Below are 17792 nucleotides of genomic sequence, written 5' to 3'. Positions count from 1 at the left end.
TCACCACTTGGATCCTCTGACCACAATCTCATCAAGGCCTCATTAGTTAACCCTCCCACACCTCCCTGTTCTGAACTTGTTAGGGTGACCCGATGGCACTTTAATAGGGCAGACTGGGATGGATTTAGAAATTATCTTCCTGACATTCCATGGCAGTCTTTCTTCTCTAGTGATCGCAATTCTACCCAGTCCCACATTTGTGACTTAATACTAGCTGGTATGGATTTATTCATACCAAGTCAACAGTTCACTAAAAAAAAGATCGAACTCTCCAAAATGGTTTGATGGCAACTGTGCCAGAGCAACAGCCCAAAAGTCATTAGCATATAACTCTTACTTAAAATCAAAATCATCTGAATCACTCTCCCAATTTAAAATTGCTAGAAATCATGCAAAAGCTGTATTAAATCTATCTAAATCAAACTTTCTTCAAAAGCAAGCATCAGAACTACTTAACAACCCTAATGACAATAGAATATTCTGGTCAACTCTTAATTCTTTCAATAATAACTTTAACAAGTCATCTTCCATTCCCCCACTAAAATCTTCAGATGGCAACATTACAAATGACCCACGTGGGAAAGCAGATATCTTTGCCAGTACCTTTGCCAGTACCTTTGCCAGAAACTCTACCATAGACGATACCAGCCAGAATGGCCCAGTACTGGAACTTGATTCTCCCGAAATTGCCCCACTTAAAATACAGACAAGATATGTAAAATCCATCCTAGACAATTTACCTACCAACAAAGCTCCAGGCCCAGATGGAATTCCGCCAATTGTTTTGAAAAAGTTTTCCCCTGAACTTGCCTCTGTCCTAGCTAAATTATTCAGACTATGCATACGTACTTCTTTATTCCCAAATTCATGGAAAGAAGCCAATATCCACCCAATGCTGAAGAAAGGAAGTTCGTCTGACCCCTCCGATTACAGACCAATAGCTGTCACATCTTCTCTTGGTAAGGTATTTGAAACTTTAATTAATAAGCACATTGTTAAACATCTTGAATTCAACAACTTAATTAGTGATAGACAATATGGTTTTCGCCACGAAAGATCCACCATTGACATACTCAATCTCTTAACTCATACCATCCATCAATCAATTGATCTTTTTGGAGAAACTCATGCAGTAGCTCTTGATATCTCTAAAGCTATCGACAGAGTATGGCACCGTTCCCTGCTGTCCAAACTCCCTTGCTATGGACTAACGTCTTTTGTTCCTTTTATTTCTTCATATATTAGTGACAGGAAAATAAGAGTAAAAGTAGATGATGTATATTCCAATTTCCACTCAGTTAACGCCGGCGTGCTGCAAGGATCAGTTCTGGCGCCAACCCTATTTCTGGTTCATATTATTGATCTCTTATCTGTCACCCACAATCCCATTCACTCATATGCAGATGACTCAACACTACATAGTTCATTCACACTCAGACACCCATTTACAGTCTAATATCTCTACCTCTCAACTCAGTACAGCCATCTCCATAAATCAAGATCTATCTACAATCAGTGAATGGGGACAAAACAACCTTGTCTCTTTTAATGCTAGTAAAACTAAATATATACAGTTTACTAATAGACAGATATTGCCAGATTGGTACATTACTTTCAGTGCTACTAATATTCCCATCTCCAAAAGTATTGAAATTCTTGGCGTCTCACTTAACAGTGCCCTCAGCTGGAACTTTCATGTCAGATCACTTGCTAAAACCGCCTCAAAGAAACTTGGATTATTGTACAGAGTCCGTAACTTCTTCGCCGATGAGCAGTTAGCTATAATTTACAGGAGTCATGTGCGTTCTCAGCTTGAATATTGCTCACCCTTGTGGAATGGTTGTGGTGAGGTTGCATTAAGACAACTAGACAAAATTCAGAACAAAGCTGTTAGAATCATTAACAACCCTGTCATTACATATAAACTACCTCCCCTGCAAGTAAGAAGGAATGTTGCCTCCCTTGCATTATTTTACAGATTTTTTTTGGCAATGCTCAGACGAAGTTGCGTCCATGGTGCCACCTCTCCATGCCTTCCCTTGTGTTACACGGGCATCTGGTAGCGCTCATGACTGGAATGTCACTCAGCCATATTGCAGAACTTCTGCCTATCAGAATTCTTTCATTCCCCGAACTGCAACTTTCTGGAATTCGCTTCCCCAGAGTTTTTTCCCTCCAAATTTCAACCCACAGCTGTTCAAGTCTAACTGTTACAGATATTTATGAACGGAGGACGCCAGTAATCTGGTGTATGGATTGTTTTTGTTTTTACTCATTTGTTTTTCCTTCCTCCGTTCTGTTATTTATTTAAAAAAAAAAAAAAAAAAAAAAAAACTGTAGCACCAGTCGAACAGGGCGGTACTCTCTGCAAACTTAAGACAGGAAGAGCTGGAGCTCCCGTTTCACCGGCCCTCAGGACTTGTTCCTGACCATCTCCCTCTGCAGAACAATTTCAGTGTTTTCATTAACACAGAGAGCAGGCCAGCATACTCTCATGATACCTCAACCTTCAACTGTACATCACACAACATACACATTAGACATCACACCTACTTCCATCCCCCTTTAGCAGTGGCCGCTGCATTAATATAAACAAATTCGGTGGTATCTCGGATTGCCATCACTGGCAGGGTAGGGTTGGTGGCACAGGGTCCACCTGGTTGCAACCAGGCGACTGTGCCAACAGCACTTGTTTCAAACACAGTTCATGTTCGTCAGCTGACTAGCACAGGTTTGGCCTCATATTTCACTAATATCCGTGCTCAAAATACCAGTCTGAATTCCCTTTACTTTTTCTCCCAATCAGTATCCCATCTAGTCCTGTTCCTCACAGGACCTCAAATCTATCCCTCTACTGGCATATCCCCATTTTGTTTTCCTGGTTACCATCTTCTCACCAACATCCATAACAAGGGTGGCACCTGTTGTTATATCAAATCTGAATTTGCAGTTAACACGGTTTTGAACTTCATTTCAGCTAATATCGATTATTCACTATATAAACAAAATTATCTAAATATTACCGAATATATCTGTGTAGTTTATCGCTCCAACAGTGCTCCTTCAGAACCCAGTGTAATTGACTCCATCTTCACACAGTTGACTAACCTTAACCTCCCCCTTACCGCTGAAATTACCATTTAGGGTGATTTTAACATCCTTAATGTACAATTATTATCGCATTCTGCCAGGACTGACGATATGAGTCTAGAATGAGGGCTGTTTGCAGGATCACTTAATCTCATGCAATTGGTGAAACAACTAACCAGAATACCAGCTAACCCTGACAGTAACACCTATCTCTTGGACCTATTCCTGACAAATAATTCAGATCAATAGAAGATAGAAGTACTGTCATCACTTGAATCCTCGGATCATCAAAGCATCATTAGTCAGTTCCCCAAAGCTCCCTCTTCTAAACCTGTCAGAGTGACCAAATGGCCATTTGACAGGGCAGCCTGGGATGGATTTAGAAATTATCTTGATGGTATCCCATGCATTCTTTCCTCTCCAATGACATCAATTCTACCCAGTCCCACATTAATGACTTAATACAAGCTGGTATGGAATAGGAGCCCCCACAAACTGGAAAAAGATGCCACCGCTCGCCAGATAATGTACGAGTAAAATGCAAAAGTGGGGTCAACTTGAATTACCCTCTGTAATATAATTTCTGTGTTACTTTACTGAAAACAGGATATTTTTTTATTTATCTACATATAATACTGGAGAAAAAAATGGCTTCTTTATCAAAATATAATTGAAATGGAGGGTTGTGTCCATCTCAGTTTAGGAACAGTCTACATGTGAGTATTATGTTGCCTGAGTATTGATCACAGCCATTTTTTTAGATGGTGAATGTACATCTGGAAGGTAAAATTGTAAATGGGCATAAAGAAGTTGTATCTTACGTAAGAAATGAAGGAAATATGGTACTTAAACAATCGAAGATCGTATGAACCCACTGAGCTCATATGGAGGCGCTCTCTTATGGGTAGCGTGGCATAGTTCGTGCGCCCACTGCTAGGGGCCCAGGGCAGCGCTGATGGTGTGTATACACCACACCTGACTCCCGCGCCTTTTGAAATTACCCGATGATTCCGGAAAATATAGTGTCATGGTCCAGTACGCAGGTAAAATATATGTGGAAAAATAGACTGTAGCAGAACTGAGACGTTTTCTTAAAGCAAGAGGAATATCATGCCTTTAAAAATTCGGGTCGGCTGATCTCGGCCCCGTAAGATTTCGGCCGTACAATTCTTACTATTATTAAGTGTATAATGGATAGAATCATGTCAGGATTTGCTAGATGAAAGATTACGATCTTTGGAAACTGTATGATATATTTTTCCAACAACTGAGTTTCGTAACACTTGGTCAAAATGTGTTGAATGCAAAAACACACAGTAAGCTTTCATGCTTTTTAGTAAACTCCATGGAGAGCTTTTCAGCGTAAATCTCATTTAGAGCATCAGTAAAATATCTACGATGAATATAACATTGGTACAATGCTTTATGCATGAGTAATAATCCCGATAGAAATTTTTTAAAAGGAAGATATACCAGCTCTGAGTGGGTAGTGACCCCATGCAATTTAGTGATCCAGTGAACACTGGCAACTTTCCAGAGTTTGTGGGGGCTCCTATTGTTCATACCCAGTGAACACTTCACTAAAAGATTGGATTCTCAGAAATGGTTTGATAGCAATTGTGCCAGAGCAACGACCCAAAAGTCCGTAGCATAGAACTTACATAAAATCAGAAACATCTGATTCACTTACTCTTTTTTTTTTTTCTAGAAACCATGCAAAAGCATTAATAAATTTTGCTAAGTCACATTTTCTTTACAACAAAGCATCCAAAATACTGAACAGTTCTAATGACAGTGGGATATCCCAGACAACTCTCCATTCTTTCAGTAAAAACCTTAAGTCATCAACATTTCTCCCCTACTGTCTTCAAATGGTAACACTATCAATGACCCGCGTGGTAAAACGAACATCCTTTCCTGTATATTTGCCAGAAATTCTACCTTAGAGGATGTCACCCAGAACGTCTCTGTATTGGAACTTGACGCTCTCGAAATTGTAGCACTTAAGATGCTGAATAGATACGTAAAATCTATGCTAGACAATTTACGAACTAGAAAAACCCCAGGCCCAGATAGAATTCCTCAAATTGTTTCGAGTGTTCCCCAGAATTTGCTTGCGTTCTAGCAAAATATTTCAGACTGTGCATACGTACATCTTGATTCCCTAAATCTTGGAAGGAAGCCAATATCCACCCAATTCCGAAGAAAGAAGTTCATCTGACCCCTCCGATTACAGACTAACTGCTATCACATCTCTTGGTAAAGTATTTGAGATTGTAATTAATAAGCACATTGTTATACATCTTGAATCCAACAACTTAATTAGTGATTGACAGTATGGTTATCGCCTTGAAATATCCACTGTTGATATACTCAGTCTCCTGACTCATACCATCCATCAGTCAATTGACCAACATGGAGAAACTCATGCAGTAGCCCTTGATATTTCATATGCTTTTAATAGAGTTTGGCACCATTCCCTGTGATCCAAACTCCCTTTCTATGGTGTATCATATTGTGTTCCTCTTATCTCCTCATATCTCAGTGACAGAAAGATAAAAGTAGATGATGTATATTCCAATTTCCACTCGATTAATGCCGGCGTGCCGCAAGGATCAGTTTTGGCTCCATCCCTATTCCTAATTCACATTAACCCGTTAACTGTGCATGGCGGTTTTTTGGAGGTGTCCGTGGTACGCAGACATAGGGGTAAAAATGAAATTTCCCAAAGGCCAAATTTTGTCTTAGGAATTGAGAGAACACATGCCAAAGCATATAGTAAAGAAATATTAGCTCAATATTTACCTTGGTAAAGCCATGGATGAACATCGAAGTGTCTGATTCCCTATTGGAATGTATGATTTTCATTTTCCTTTTCGGTTTCAGATTTGAAGGCTCAAACATGCTTGCATGGGTCGGCCTTGGTCACCATGGCACTATACTCGAAATTCACCTGCGCAGCCAGGGCTGTATTGAGCAGTCGCACTCGGAACAGGCCAGGCTGTATAGAGCAGTTAACGGGTTAATGATCTCTTATCTGTCACCCCTAATCCCATCCATTAATATGCAGATGAATCAAAGCTTCACAGTTCATTCACACTTAAACACTCATTCGCATATCTCTGACTTACAACTCAGAACAACAATCGAAGTAAATCAAGACTTGTCTGAAATCACTAAATGGGGACATAATAACACTGCATCATATAATGCTAGGAAAACCAGATATATACAATTTGCTAATACACAGATATTGCCTGATTACTATATTATCTTCAGTACTACTAATATTTCTATCTCTAAAAGTATTGAAATTGTCAGTGCTGGGCAGGTGCGCAAACACTTGCGCAAAGCGCAATTGCGCACCGTTGCACTCCGGTGAATATCGTTTGCGCATTGCACACCGCATGAAACCATGAGCAATATTGTGCTTGTGTACATGAAAAGGCACGTGCGCAAGCGCAAATTTAGTTGCGCTTGCACAAGTAAATTTGTGCTTGTGCACCTGTCTTGCACGCCTGTACTTTGGATTGCACACTGTACAATCCAAGGGACACGTGGTCTTGGGAGCTTCCCATATGTCTGGACAAGGGATGGGGGAGGCTCGGGCAGGTCGCGAGGGTTCTGCTGAGGGAAGGTGGGAGGGACGGATGGTAGTAGTATTTCTTAAAATGCTTCAAGAGATAATGTATTTTAATATTTTTTAAATTATTATCATTAGTAAATAATAATAGATTAAAAATACATTATTTATTAAAAGTGGCATATGCAATTCCTTACAAAAATCATTAAAACATATTATTTAAATCAAATACCCACAGCCTAATAATTTATTAGGCTGTGGATATTTGATTTAAATTAAATGTTTTAATTATTTTTGTCAGGAATTACACATGCAGATAAAAGTAAAACTGGCAACATCACAGCCTTTGTTTCCCTGCCCCTCCGCTTCGCAGCCTGCTCACTCCTCTGTTTGAACTTCCACGAGTGAAAAAGTTACTACGTGACAGTACTGTGATACCAACTCTAATGTATGGGAGTGAGCTTGTTGGAGGGATAGAAGTCAAGAGTGAGAGCAGTGGTAATCAGATATTTGGGAGGAGCCTGTGGAGAAACAGACTGACAAATGAGAAAGTGAAGGAGCGTTATGGTGTGGATTTGGATGTGATAGGAAGCGTTAGGAGAAACACGTTGAGGTGGTTTGGTCATATGGAGAGGATGGAGAGTGAGACTAACGAGGAAAGTGTATGTGAATGAGGTGGAAGGGGGGAGAGGGAGGGGGGAGGCCAAGGATGAGATGGAGGGATGGAGTGGAGATGTATATGAGAGAGGGGTGTGTGAACTGGGAGCAGGGCAGTGAAATGGCGGGGGACAGGGCGACATGGAGGCGATTTGTTGCTTGTTTGTGGCCAGTGGCCACCCCTTACGTGATTTAGGCGTCTGGCAATAGATAGATAGATACAATAATAATAAATAAAGTATGCTAATTTGTTTAGATATCTCAATATTTTACAGTAATTCCCACAAATATATGTAAATGGTTTGAGCTAGCGCTTAGTGACATTGCGCAAGCCAAATATTAGATTGGACACTTGTGCAAATTACAGATATTAAATAATAATAAATAAAAGTAAGTATGCTATTTTATGTAAATATCTCAATATTTTACAGTAATTCCCACAAATATATCCAAATGGTTTGCGCTTGCACTTTGCGACATTGCACAAGCTAAATATTTGTCAGATTGCGCACTTACACATGCGCAAGGTAATGAACTGTGGATTGCGCATTGCGCTTGTGCAAGGTCCTTTTTCGTCTGCGCTGCCCACCACTGGAAATTGTCAGTGTTTCACTTAACAATGCCCTCAGCTGGACCTCTCCTGTTAGATCACTTGCTGGAACCGCTTAAAAGAAACTTGGATTATTGTACAAAGTCCGTAACTTCTTCCCTAACGAGCAGTTAACTATAATTTACAAGAACCATGTGCGCTGTCTGCTGGAATATGCTCACCCTCGTACAATGGATGTGGAAAGATTGCACTAAAACAACTATACACAATTCAGAACAAAGCTGTTAGAATTATTAAAAATCCTACTTTTACAAATGAACTACCTCCTCTACAAGTAAGAAGGAATGTTGCATCGTTTGCATATTTTACAGATGCTTTTATGGCAAATGCTCAGACGAAGTTGCATCCATTTTCTAACTTTTCCATGCTTTCCCCTGCACTACATGGGCATCTGGTAGGGCTCATGACTGGACTACCACACTCTCATATTGCAAACATTCTGCCATTTAGAATTCTTTTATTCCCCGAACTGTATCTCTTTGGAACTCGTTTCCCCAGTGTGGTTTCCCCACAAACTTCAACCTACGTCTGTTCAAGTCCAACTGTTACAGATTTATTATGCATGGAGGAGACTTGTATGCTGGTATATACATGTAGATTATTTTTCATTATTCGTTTGTTTTCTTTCCTGTTCTATTATTTAAAAAAAAAATATTAAGCCAAAATTATGCAGCAGACATTTTTATCATAGGATTTTCAACCAAAAAGCTGTATCTCAATTATTTTCTGAAATATTTCAACTTCAGATATGCGATTTTTAGAATAAAACTGAGTAAATGACCTTCAAAAATAGGTCAGAGTCATTTATATTTAGCACAAGGACTTGGGTTAGCCTAGGGTACCTTGATGTATTGTATCATCATGATCGAAGAAAGGAAAATGCAAATTAAAAATAATAATAATAATAATAATAATAATAATGATAATAATGACGAAAACAAGAAGCTTCGCCATTTATATGGCGAAGCTTAATGAATGACTTCTCTTTTTCTGCTTACTAGATCCCACCCATGCCATGTGTTAGTCAGCAACTGGATTATGGTGATGATGGCTTGATAATAGTTCTGCTTTTTTTTTTTCTTTTTTTTTTTCCATTGCTTGTTTGTGGAATGTACCCATCTTAAAACTTATTAGTGGGCAGTAGGCTGATGATGATGTTGTGACAGTGATGGTGATGATAAGAATGACTCGTGCTGCTGCCGCTGCTGCTGCTGCTGATGATGATGATGATGATGATGAGGAGGAGGAGGAGGAAAAGGTTGATGATGATGAGGAGGAGGAGGAGGAGAGGAGGAGGAGGAAAAGGTTGATGATGATGAGGAGGAATGATGAAACTGGGGATGGTGATGACAGTGATGATGACATTGGTGATGACAGTAACAATGATGACAAAAATGATGACACTGTTGATGAAGTGGTAACAGTGGTAATGGTAATGATCGTGGTGGTGTTGATGAATGTGATGATGATTATAAAAATGATGATGTCATTGATAATGATAATGATGATGATGAAAAGGAGGAGGAGGAGAAAAAGGAGGAGTATGGGGCTCCCGAGGAGGAGGATGAATAATGAAAATGATGATGATGGTGTTGACAGTGGAGAAAGTAATAATGATGATAAAAATGATGACACTACTGATGACAGTGGTGATGGTGATGATTATGGTGGTGGTGATGACTGTGATGGTGATGATAAAATGATGTCAATGATGATGGTGATGATGATGAGGAGGAGGAGGAAGAAGAGAAGGAAGGGGTTGATGATGATGATGATGACCAAACACCTGATAATACATCTCGATCCCTGCTTTGCTCACTACATTTTTCTTTCTCCAGGAGGTAATTGATGAGCATAAAGAATCCCTAGACAGAGATAATCCACGAGACCTTATCGACAACTACCTGCTAGAGATGGAAGAGCAGGCCGATACCGACGCTCCTTGGCATGGTGAGTATTGAGAGGGCGGTGGTGATGATGATAATGATGATGATGATGATGATGGTGGTGGTGGTGGTGGTGGTGACAGGCATGTTAAATATTAAGGAAGCCGCGTTGTCTTTGGTTTTGTTGATGATGATGATGATGATGATGATGATGACTGGCATGGTAAGTATCCAGAGGGCAGTGTTGACTTTGATGATGATGATGACGACGATGATGATGGTGACAGGTATGTAAGAATCAGGAAGCCGCGTTGTCCTTGGTTGTGTAAATGGGAGTGATGGTGATGATGACTGGCATGGTAAGTATTCAGAGAGCAGTGTTGTTGTTTTCGGCTTTGTATGTTGTGATGATGATAATGATGATGATGATGACGATGTCTGGCATGCTAAGTATCCAGAGAGCACTGCTGGCATCTGCTCTGTAAGTGATGATGATTTTGATGATATATGGCATGTTAAATATTGGGGAAGCCGTGTTGTGTTTGGTTCTTTAGGTGATAGTGATGATGACGATGATGATGATGATGATGATGATGACGACTGGCATGTTAAGTATTTTTTTTTTTTTAATAACGGAACAGGGGAAGGTAAAACAAATGAATAAAAAAAATAATCCATACACCAGCATACTGGCGTCCTCCAGTCATAAAATATCTGTAACATTTGGACTTGAACAGCTGTAGGTTGAAATTTTGGGGGAAACAGCTCCGGGGAAGCGAGCTCCAGAGAGATGCAGTTCGGGGAATAAAAGAATTCTGATAGGCAAACGTTCTGCAATATGGCTGTGTGACATTCCAGTCATGAGTGCCACCAGATGCCCGTGTAGGAAGCTGCGTTGTCTTTGATTTTGCGTGGTTTTTCATTTCATCGCAACCCATTTTTTCTGTTTTAAATGTGTTTTCCGTATTTGTCGGAACATTTGGGTGTATTTCTCATAAGAATTGCAGTTCCTCTGGCTGAGTTTCACATTTAGTGTTCTCAGCCGAATAGACGCGATGGGATGCATTGGTCTGGTAGGGCATTCGTCGTGTTGGCCAGAACGCGTTTGTTTGTACTCATATCGTCTTCTCTTCTGGCACTGCGTGTTTTATCGTGAAAATGTATATACTGTTTAGTGGTACACCTAGAAAATTCGGAGAATTAAAAGTAAACAGTTTATTATTAAGAACCGTAAGGATTTATTTTGTGAATTAATTCTTGCATGGTCTGGATAGCTTTGTTTATTCTGATTATTACCAAGAGAGTTTCTTCAACTGGCAGTGAGCCATAGGAGATTGAGCGGTTTAATACTGTCTCCAGTAACCCTTTGGCTGCCGCACGTGATTCAACAGCCATTCCCAAATTTTGCCATTTCACTATGAAAAATTAAACACCTTTCATGACATTTTTATATACTTTCGTTTCATATAAGACCTTAAGAAATTCATTCCTAATGCTAATTTCCTATAGAATCATTTGAGAAAGTGAAAACAGATTGTTTTTTAACTGGGTCATACTTGAAATAAGTAAAATTTTGAATATTGCATAGAATATTCGAATTTGCATAACTAAAAAATTCTAGCATAACACATAGGGCATGCTTAGTACAAACTTAATAAATCTAACCATTAAATAAAAAAAATTTGTCAAACGAATAAAATATAAAACAAAATTTACTGTACAAATAGGTCCCCCTACCTAACTAATGAAAAATTCCGAGGAGGCACACCATGAACTTGTATGGCTAACTATAAGTCTTAAAAGCATATTCCATATTATGTTTATTGTGTAAAAACCATTTGAGAGAAATTGAAAATTGATTCAATAATAATAATAATAATCTATCTATCTATCTATATACCTAGGCTGCTTCCCCCAAGGAAAGGGAGATAGCCGAGACAGGATGACACACTCCCCATTACTCATCCATTCAAACACATTCATTCGCATCTTAGCCCCAAAGGGGAGAAGGAACAGATCCTCACCGCATCACACCGCACAAGGGTCAACTGCGCAGTGCAATCAGTGACATCCGCAGCAGGGCCCGATAGCAGAGCTGGTTTACCCCTGCCACATCATAATAGACCCATCCCCTTACCTGCACCTGACCTGACTAGCTGATCAGACCAAATGCAGGAGAATATCCCATCAGGGCTGTGTCATCATTTATTCATTAACAATTTCTCTCCATTTATTTCTGTCACACACAGCCACTCTTCCTTGCTCAACAGACATCACTCTCGCCTCCAGCGCTCTCTTCACACTGTCCATCCGTCCTATTCGTGGTCTCCCTCTCAGCCTTACACCTCTCACATCAGATCTAGTTACCTTTTTCACCAATTGCTCATTATCCATTCTCTCCATATGCCCAAACCATCGCAACACCGTCTGCTCATCTCTACCAGCCATCTCCCGAACAACTCCAGTTCTCCTTCGCACTTCATCATTTCGCACTCGATCCATACGCGTCACTCCACACATACTCCTCAGACACCTCATCACCATTACATTCAAACTTTTCCTCTCTGCTACACCCACATTCCATGTTTCAGCCCCATTCGGTACCACAACACCCTCATACAGCCTTCTCTTTACATCCATTCTAAGTGAACGACATCTAAACACTTTTTTCATTCCTCCCAGCACCTTACCTATTTCACTCATTCTAAACTTCACTTCTGCATCTATTCTTCCATCCACAGCAACATGTGACCCTAGATATTTAAAACACTCTACCTCCTCAAGCAACTCACCATTCAAAACTATATTCATCCCCCTACCATCTACCATCCTCGTACACTTCATTACTTTACTCTTATTCTCATTTACTTTCAATTTCCTCCTTTCACACACCCTTCCAAACTCCTCTACCAACTGTCTCAATCTCTCCTCTGAATCAGCCACCAATGCAGTATCATCTGCAAACAGCAGCTGCTTCAGATTCCACTCTCCACCATCACCATTCACCAGATTCAGACCTCCACCTAAAACTCTTGCATTCACCTCCCTTACAACACCATCCATATAAATATTAAACAACCAAGGCGACATCACACATCCCTGTTGCAGCCCCACTCTCACGGGAAACCAATCACTCACAGCATTACCCACTCTTAAACACGCTCTACTATTTACATAAAAACTTTTCACCCCTTTTAGTAACCTATCATCAAGTCCATACAATCTTAAAACAGTCCACAAAGCCTCCCTATCAATTCTATAGTACACTTTCTCTAAATCCATGAATGCCCAAAACACATCCTTGCCTTTCGCTAAATATTTTTCACACACTTGTCTCACAGCAAAACCTGATCCACGCATCCCCTCCCTCTCCTAAAGCCACACTGCTCATCACCAATCACTCCCTCTGTACCCTCTCTAACTCTCATAATTAACACTCTACCATATACCTTACCTACACCACTCAACAGACTTATACCCCTAAAGCTAGTTCATTCATACTTATCACCCTTGCCTTTATACAACGGGACCACACAAGCACTTGCCCAGTCAATTGGCACCATACCTTTCACAAAGCACACATTCAACAATCTTACTAACCAGTCAACAATAGTCACTCCACCACCCTTCAGGCATTCCACAGCACACCCATCCATACCTGCAGCTTTCCCTGTTTTCATCTCCTTTACTGCCTTCTCCACTTCCTCCTTCGTGATCAAAGAACCATTCAACTCTCCCAACACATTTATTCCTTGCACCCTTCCATCCGCAATCTCAGCCACCCTTTCCTTCTCTACATTTAACAATCTTTCAAAATACTCTGCCCATCTCTTCCTTACTGCATCGATCTCAATTAACATCCTTCCATCCTCTGCTTTTACTCTCTCTTTCTTCCCAGACTCTCCTTTTCGCACCCTTTTCACCTCCTTCCAGAACATTTTCTTATTCTGTTGAAAATTCTCAGTCAGCCGCCTACCCCACCTTTCATCTGCTGCCACTTTAGCACCACGTACAGCCCTTCTCGCCCTATTCCTCTTTTCCTTATACCTCTCATATGACACCTCATCCTTCCTCTGCAGCCACACTTCATATGCACGTCTTTTCTCAGGCACAGCCATATTTACTTCCTCGCACCACAATTCACTTCCCTTTCTTACACCACCACCCACACATCACACACCACACACCTCTTCTGCATGCCCCACCACAGCACTCTTAAACAACTGCCATTCCTCTTCGTCCTCCTCCTCCTAATAATAATAATAATAATAATAATAATGAACTAGATGTGCAATTTCTTCCTGCTCATTCAGAGAAATGATGGCAACTGCGTGGTCAATCCTGCGATATGTATGCCGATTTCTTTGAAAACCATGGTTTCACAATCCCCTATTTCTTTTTCTTCTTCTTTTTTTTTTTTTTTTGAGGGGGAGGGGATGGGAACTGACCTCCCAAGTCATTGGTTGTCATGCTCCCTAGATATCGCATTACGGATTAGAGTCCATTGCACAGCATGTACAGAGATATCAATGCCATATCTGGCCTCCTTTCACTACAGTATTTATAAGAATGTTCAATTTGGTAAGGGGGACTGGCACCCTAAAAATCACGGTTGGAGAATTGTAAATAGTGAGAGACCTTTGGAGTAACCAAACGGACTCACCTGGGAAATTTTATTCAAACCTTTCTCCTATTTCTGATCAAGCTTATTTTGGGAGGGAGCTGACCCCCAAATAATCCTGGGGAGATCACGCTCCCCTATTACAGCATTACTGATAAGAGGCCATTGTACAACTTGCACTATGATATTACAGTCATACCTGCCCACTACGTCTGAGAGTTTTTGTTTGGTGAGGGGGGGGGCTCACCCCCTTAAAAAGACAGAAAATTTTATACAGCGGAGGACATTATCAAACAGACGAACTCACTTGGTTTCATTGAAATCCATGTGCTCACTTTCCATTTTCTCTAAATGCTTTTATTTTTTGGAGGGGGCTTACCCCTCGAGAATTATTAGGGTCACGCCCCCCAAATATCGCTTTTTGGATGAGAGTCCCTTGTACAACATGTATTAAGATATGAAAGCCACATCTACTCTCGTTTTACTATTTCTGAAAATTTTTAGTTTGGTGAGAGGGGCTGACCCCCTAAAAATTATGGATGCAAAATTACATAGAGGAAAATCTTCCTAGTAACCAGCCAGACTCACCTGGGAAGTTGCACTTCAATCCAACAAGTAGCCAAGGAGTTAAAACACACACACACACACACACACACACACACACACACACACACATGCCGAAAATGATACCATCCTGTATTACATGACTGATAAAAATTAAAATATTAACTAGAATTCTGAAACTGCTGAAGCAGGATTCAAGGAACTCCACATTTCAGATGATAATGCCACATTCCAGATTAGAATGTCAAAAATCCCACAATTGAACGTCAGATATGGTGTTCAATCTTTGAAATATACAGTATTTTAATGGCAGGTCCAAAAATCGTAAAAAAAAAAAAATGATTTGTTAATTGCTGTTATGAAATCTTAAAGAGTAGACACACGTAGGATTCTGAAGATACTATTGTCACTCAAAATTTCTTACGGATTTTGACCTGTGACCTTGAGATCAAGGTCAAGGTCATTCATACTAAGCAGATCATGTTAGCTCATAGCCTCTTGATCCACTACATTTCCACCGAGTTTCGTCAAAATCGGCCAAATACTTTCCGATTTAGCACCTTCAGGCAAGAAGCGGCCATTTTGATTTTCCTGAAAATCTCAAAAAGGATTTGTTGGATCTCACTATCAGTACCCAGGTGCACTAGTATATGTTGAGGACCACATACTAGAACATTTGCTACACAGGATCAAAAATTGGAAAAAAAAAAATAACATAGATTGCGCTGGTGTCGGGAAAGCAATTATTGTACCAAAAGAAGCCTGCAAGCAAGATACATCACTTCTGAAAATTTCAAGTTTCTATCTCGATCAGTCATGGAATGCCAGTCTTCTAGATCCCCCCCCCCTCCAAAAAAAAAAAAAAAAGATAATCTCTACAATATCAATAAGAATTCAACAGAATGTGGAATTCTTAATAATAATAATAATAGTAATAATAATAATAATAATAATAATAATAATAATAATAATAGATAAAAACAGTTCAGTACAATATGCCTGTTCTGGAGTCCGTTCTCAAGGGTAACACCTGTTCATTCAGCACTGTCCAGTGCAAATTCAAGAGGGTTATTTTAGTAGGTAGTTGTCAAGGTTAGGCCAGTATAGTCTAGTCTCCAATGTATTATAGCAGAATCCTTTAAGCATTGCTGAGATTAACGTCATCTGACCTAACTCATGCGGAATGCTTATAAAAAAACTGTATATTGTATATTTTCTCAATGACTTTACCAAATTTAGTCATTTTCCCTTATTCTTGGTTTTGCATTTATATTTCATTGATATTACCCATTATATATGTTGGTAACGCAGGATATTTAACACAGATGAGGTAATTGGTAAGAAACGAAGCCCCTCATCTTCAAACTCATTTTCTGAGAAACCATCATTGTCCTCATTTTCCAGACAACACAAATTCTTTGTCATATTGTTCTTGGGAACAAACTAGTAGTTTCCTGTTTCTATAGTTGTCTTGAAAGACCATGCTATATCACATAAAGATGTAACCTAATATGACAGTTTCCCACTAGCACAGCTTGGAAGTGTAATGTTATTTCTGACGTCAAAACAGTCACATATCTTGTGATGATACGTTTACAAAATAGTCAAATAATTAGGAGTAAACATTAATTGTCTTATTATGATGTTACTCTCACTCATCCATACTCATTTTGTAGTTGAAAATGGAGGAAAGCTATGGAACAGGGACATTTAAGTCCCATACATGTGCTCAGTTTACGTTACATACGAGTAGCTTATGTACAACAACGTAACTAAAGCACGAATTGTTTTGTTGTACTTCCAAGAACTTCGCTTATAATCGACCGTGACAGTGAAGTGTGTGTGTGTGTGTGTGTGTGTGTGTGTGTGTGTGTGTGTGTGTGTGTGTGTGTGTAAAATGCAACTCACCACTTATTTTTTTTTTTCTTGTCGACTGTGGCAGTCAGAGTTAACCTTTTCGGTCGGACAACTCTAGTATTCTGTTTCAGTTAACGATTGAGTTTTACGAGTATTCAGCTGAGGAACCTAAGAGCAATAACTCCCACTATTCACCTGGTGGTTCTGTGGTAAAGTGACCCATATAGAATGATGCCAATGCCTTAAGGGCAGCGGTTCGAACCTCCAGGAGGGGACTGGAGGTGTTTCTGTTGTTCAGCGTTGCCAGGTTGGTAGGGAGGTCTGCTACTCTTTCATGTTCTGGATTAGGTAACTAACTTAGGGTCTTAGCGTTGCAAAGGGGATTAGGTCAGATGAGCTGTTGCCGATTTTAACCCATCTTTTCCAAGAGGTTTATCCTAAGATCTAGGCATCTGTGGACTATAGAAGTAATAGTGATTTTCTAACCCTTCAGAACGTAGGCATCTTTTGGGCTGAAAAGAGTAATCTGAGGTGTTAAAATAATATGTTGGAAACGTCCTCGTATTTGACATATTAACGAAATTGCTTCTAACCCCTTCAAAGAGATACGTCTCATCTAAGTTGAGTAAAACCATCAAGTGCCTGCAGGAAAAAGCATTAACCTCTTTGTTACAGTGCCTTACTTTCCACAGTATTATGTTGTTAGTAACGCCAGGAGAGATAAGTGAACTTACAAAGGACCTCACTTTGTTTAGTGGGTTTGTAAAGGCTGCATCTTACCACGTTAGTTAGGAAAGTCTCGCCTAATATGAAGATAACTGTCTTGAAAGAGCAAGAATAAAAGAAAAGACATCATCATAATGAAGTGGTCAAAATACATTTCTGTAATGAAGGGACTGAGGGAGATTATTTCTAACCAAATGT

General features: G+C 39.8%; 1 protein-coding gene across 1 annotated transcript in view; it reads left to right on the top strand.

The window, feature by feature from the left end:
• LOC145392003 (cytochrome P450 2L1-like) overlaps positions 1–17792 on the top strand; it is a 185876-nt gene that overhangs the window by 78976 nt on the left and 89108 nt on the right. Inside the window, exon 6 of the mRNA XM_080266490.1 lies at positions 9779–9890. Within this exon, the coding sequence (XP_080122616.1) occupies positions 9779–9890 (112 nt within the window). The remainder of the gene's footprint in view (positions 1–9778; positions 9891–17792) is intronic.

Source organism: Coenobita brevimanus, chromosome 2 (assembly GCF_032717465.1).
Source record: "Coenobita brevimanus isolate Jiangsu-jjx chromosome 2, ASM3271746v2, whole genome shotgun sequence".
NCBI lineage: Eukaryota > Metazoa > Arthropoda > Malacostraca > Decapoda > Coenobitidae > Coenobita > Coenobita brevimanus.
The sequence above is the reverse complement of the archived record's forward strand: the minus strand, read 5'-3'. Positions and strand labels throughout refer to the sequence as shown.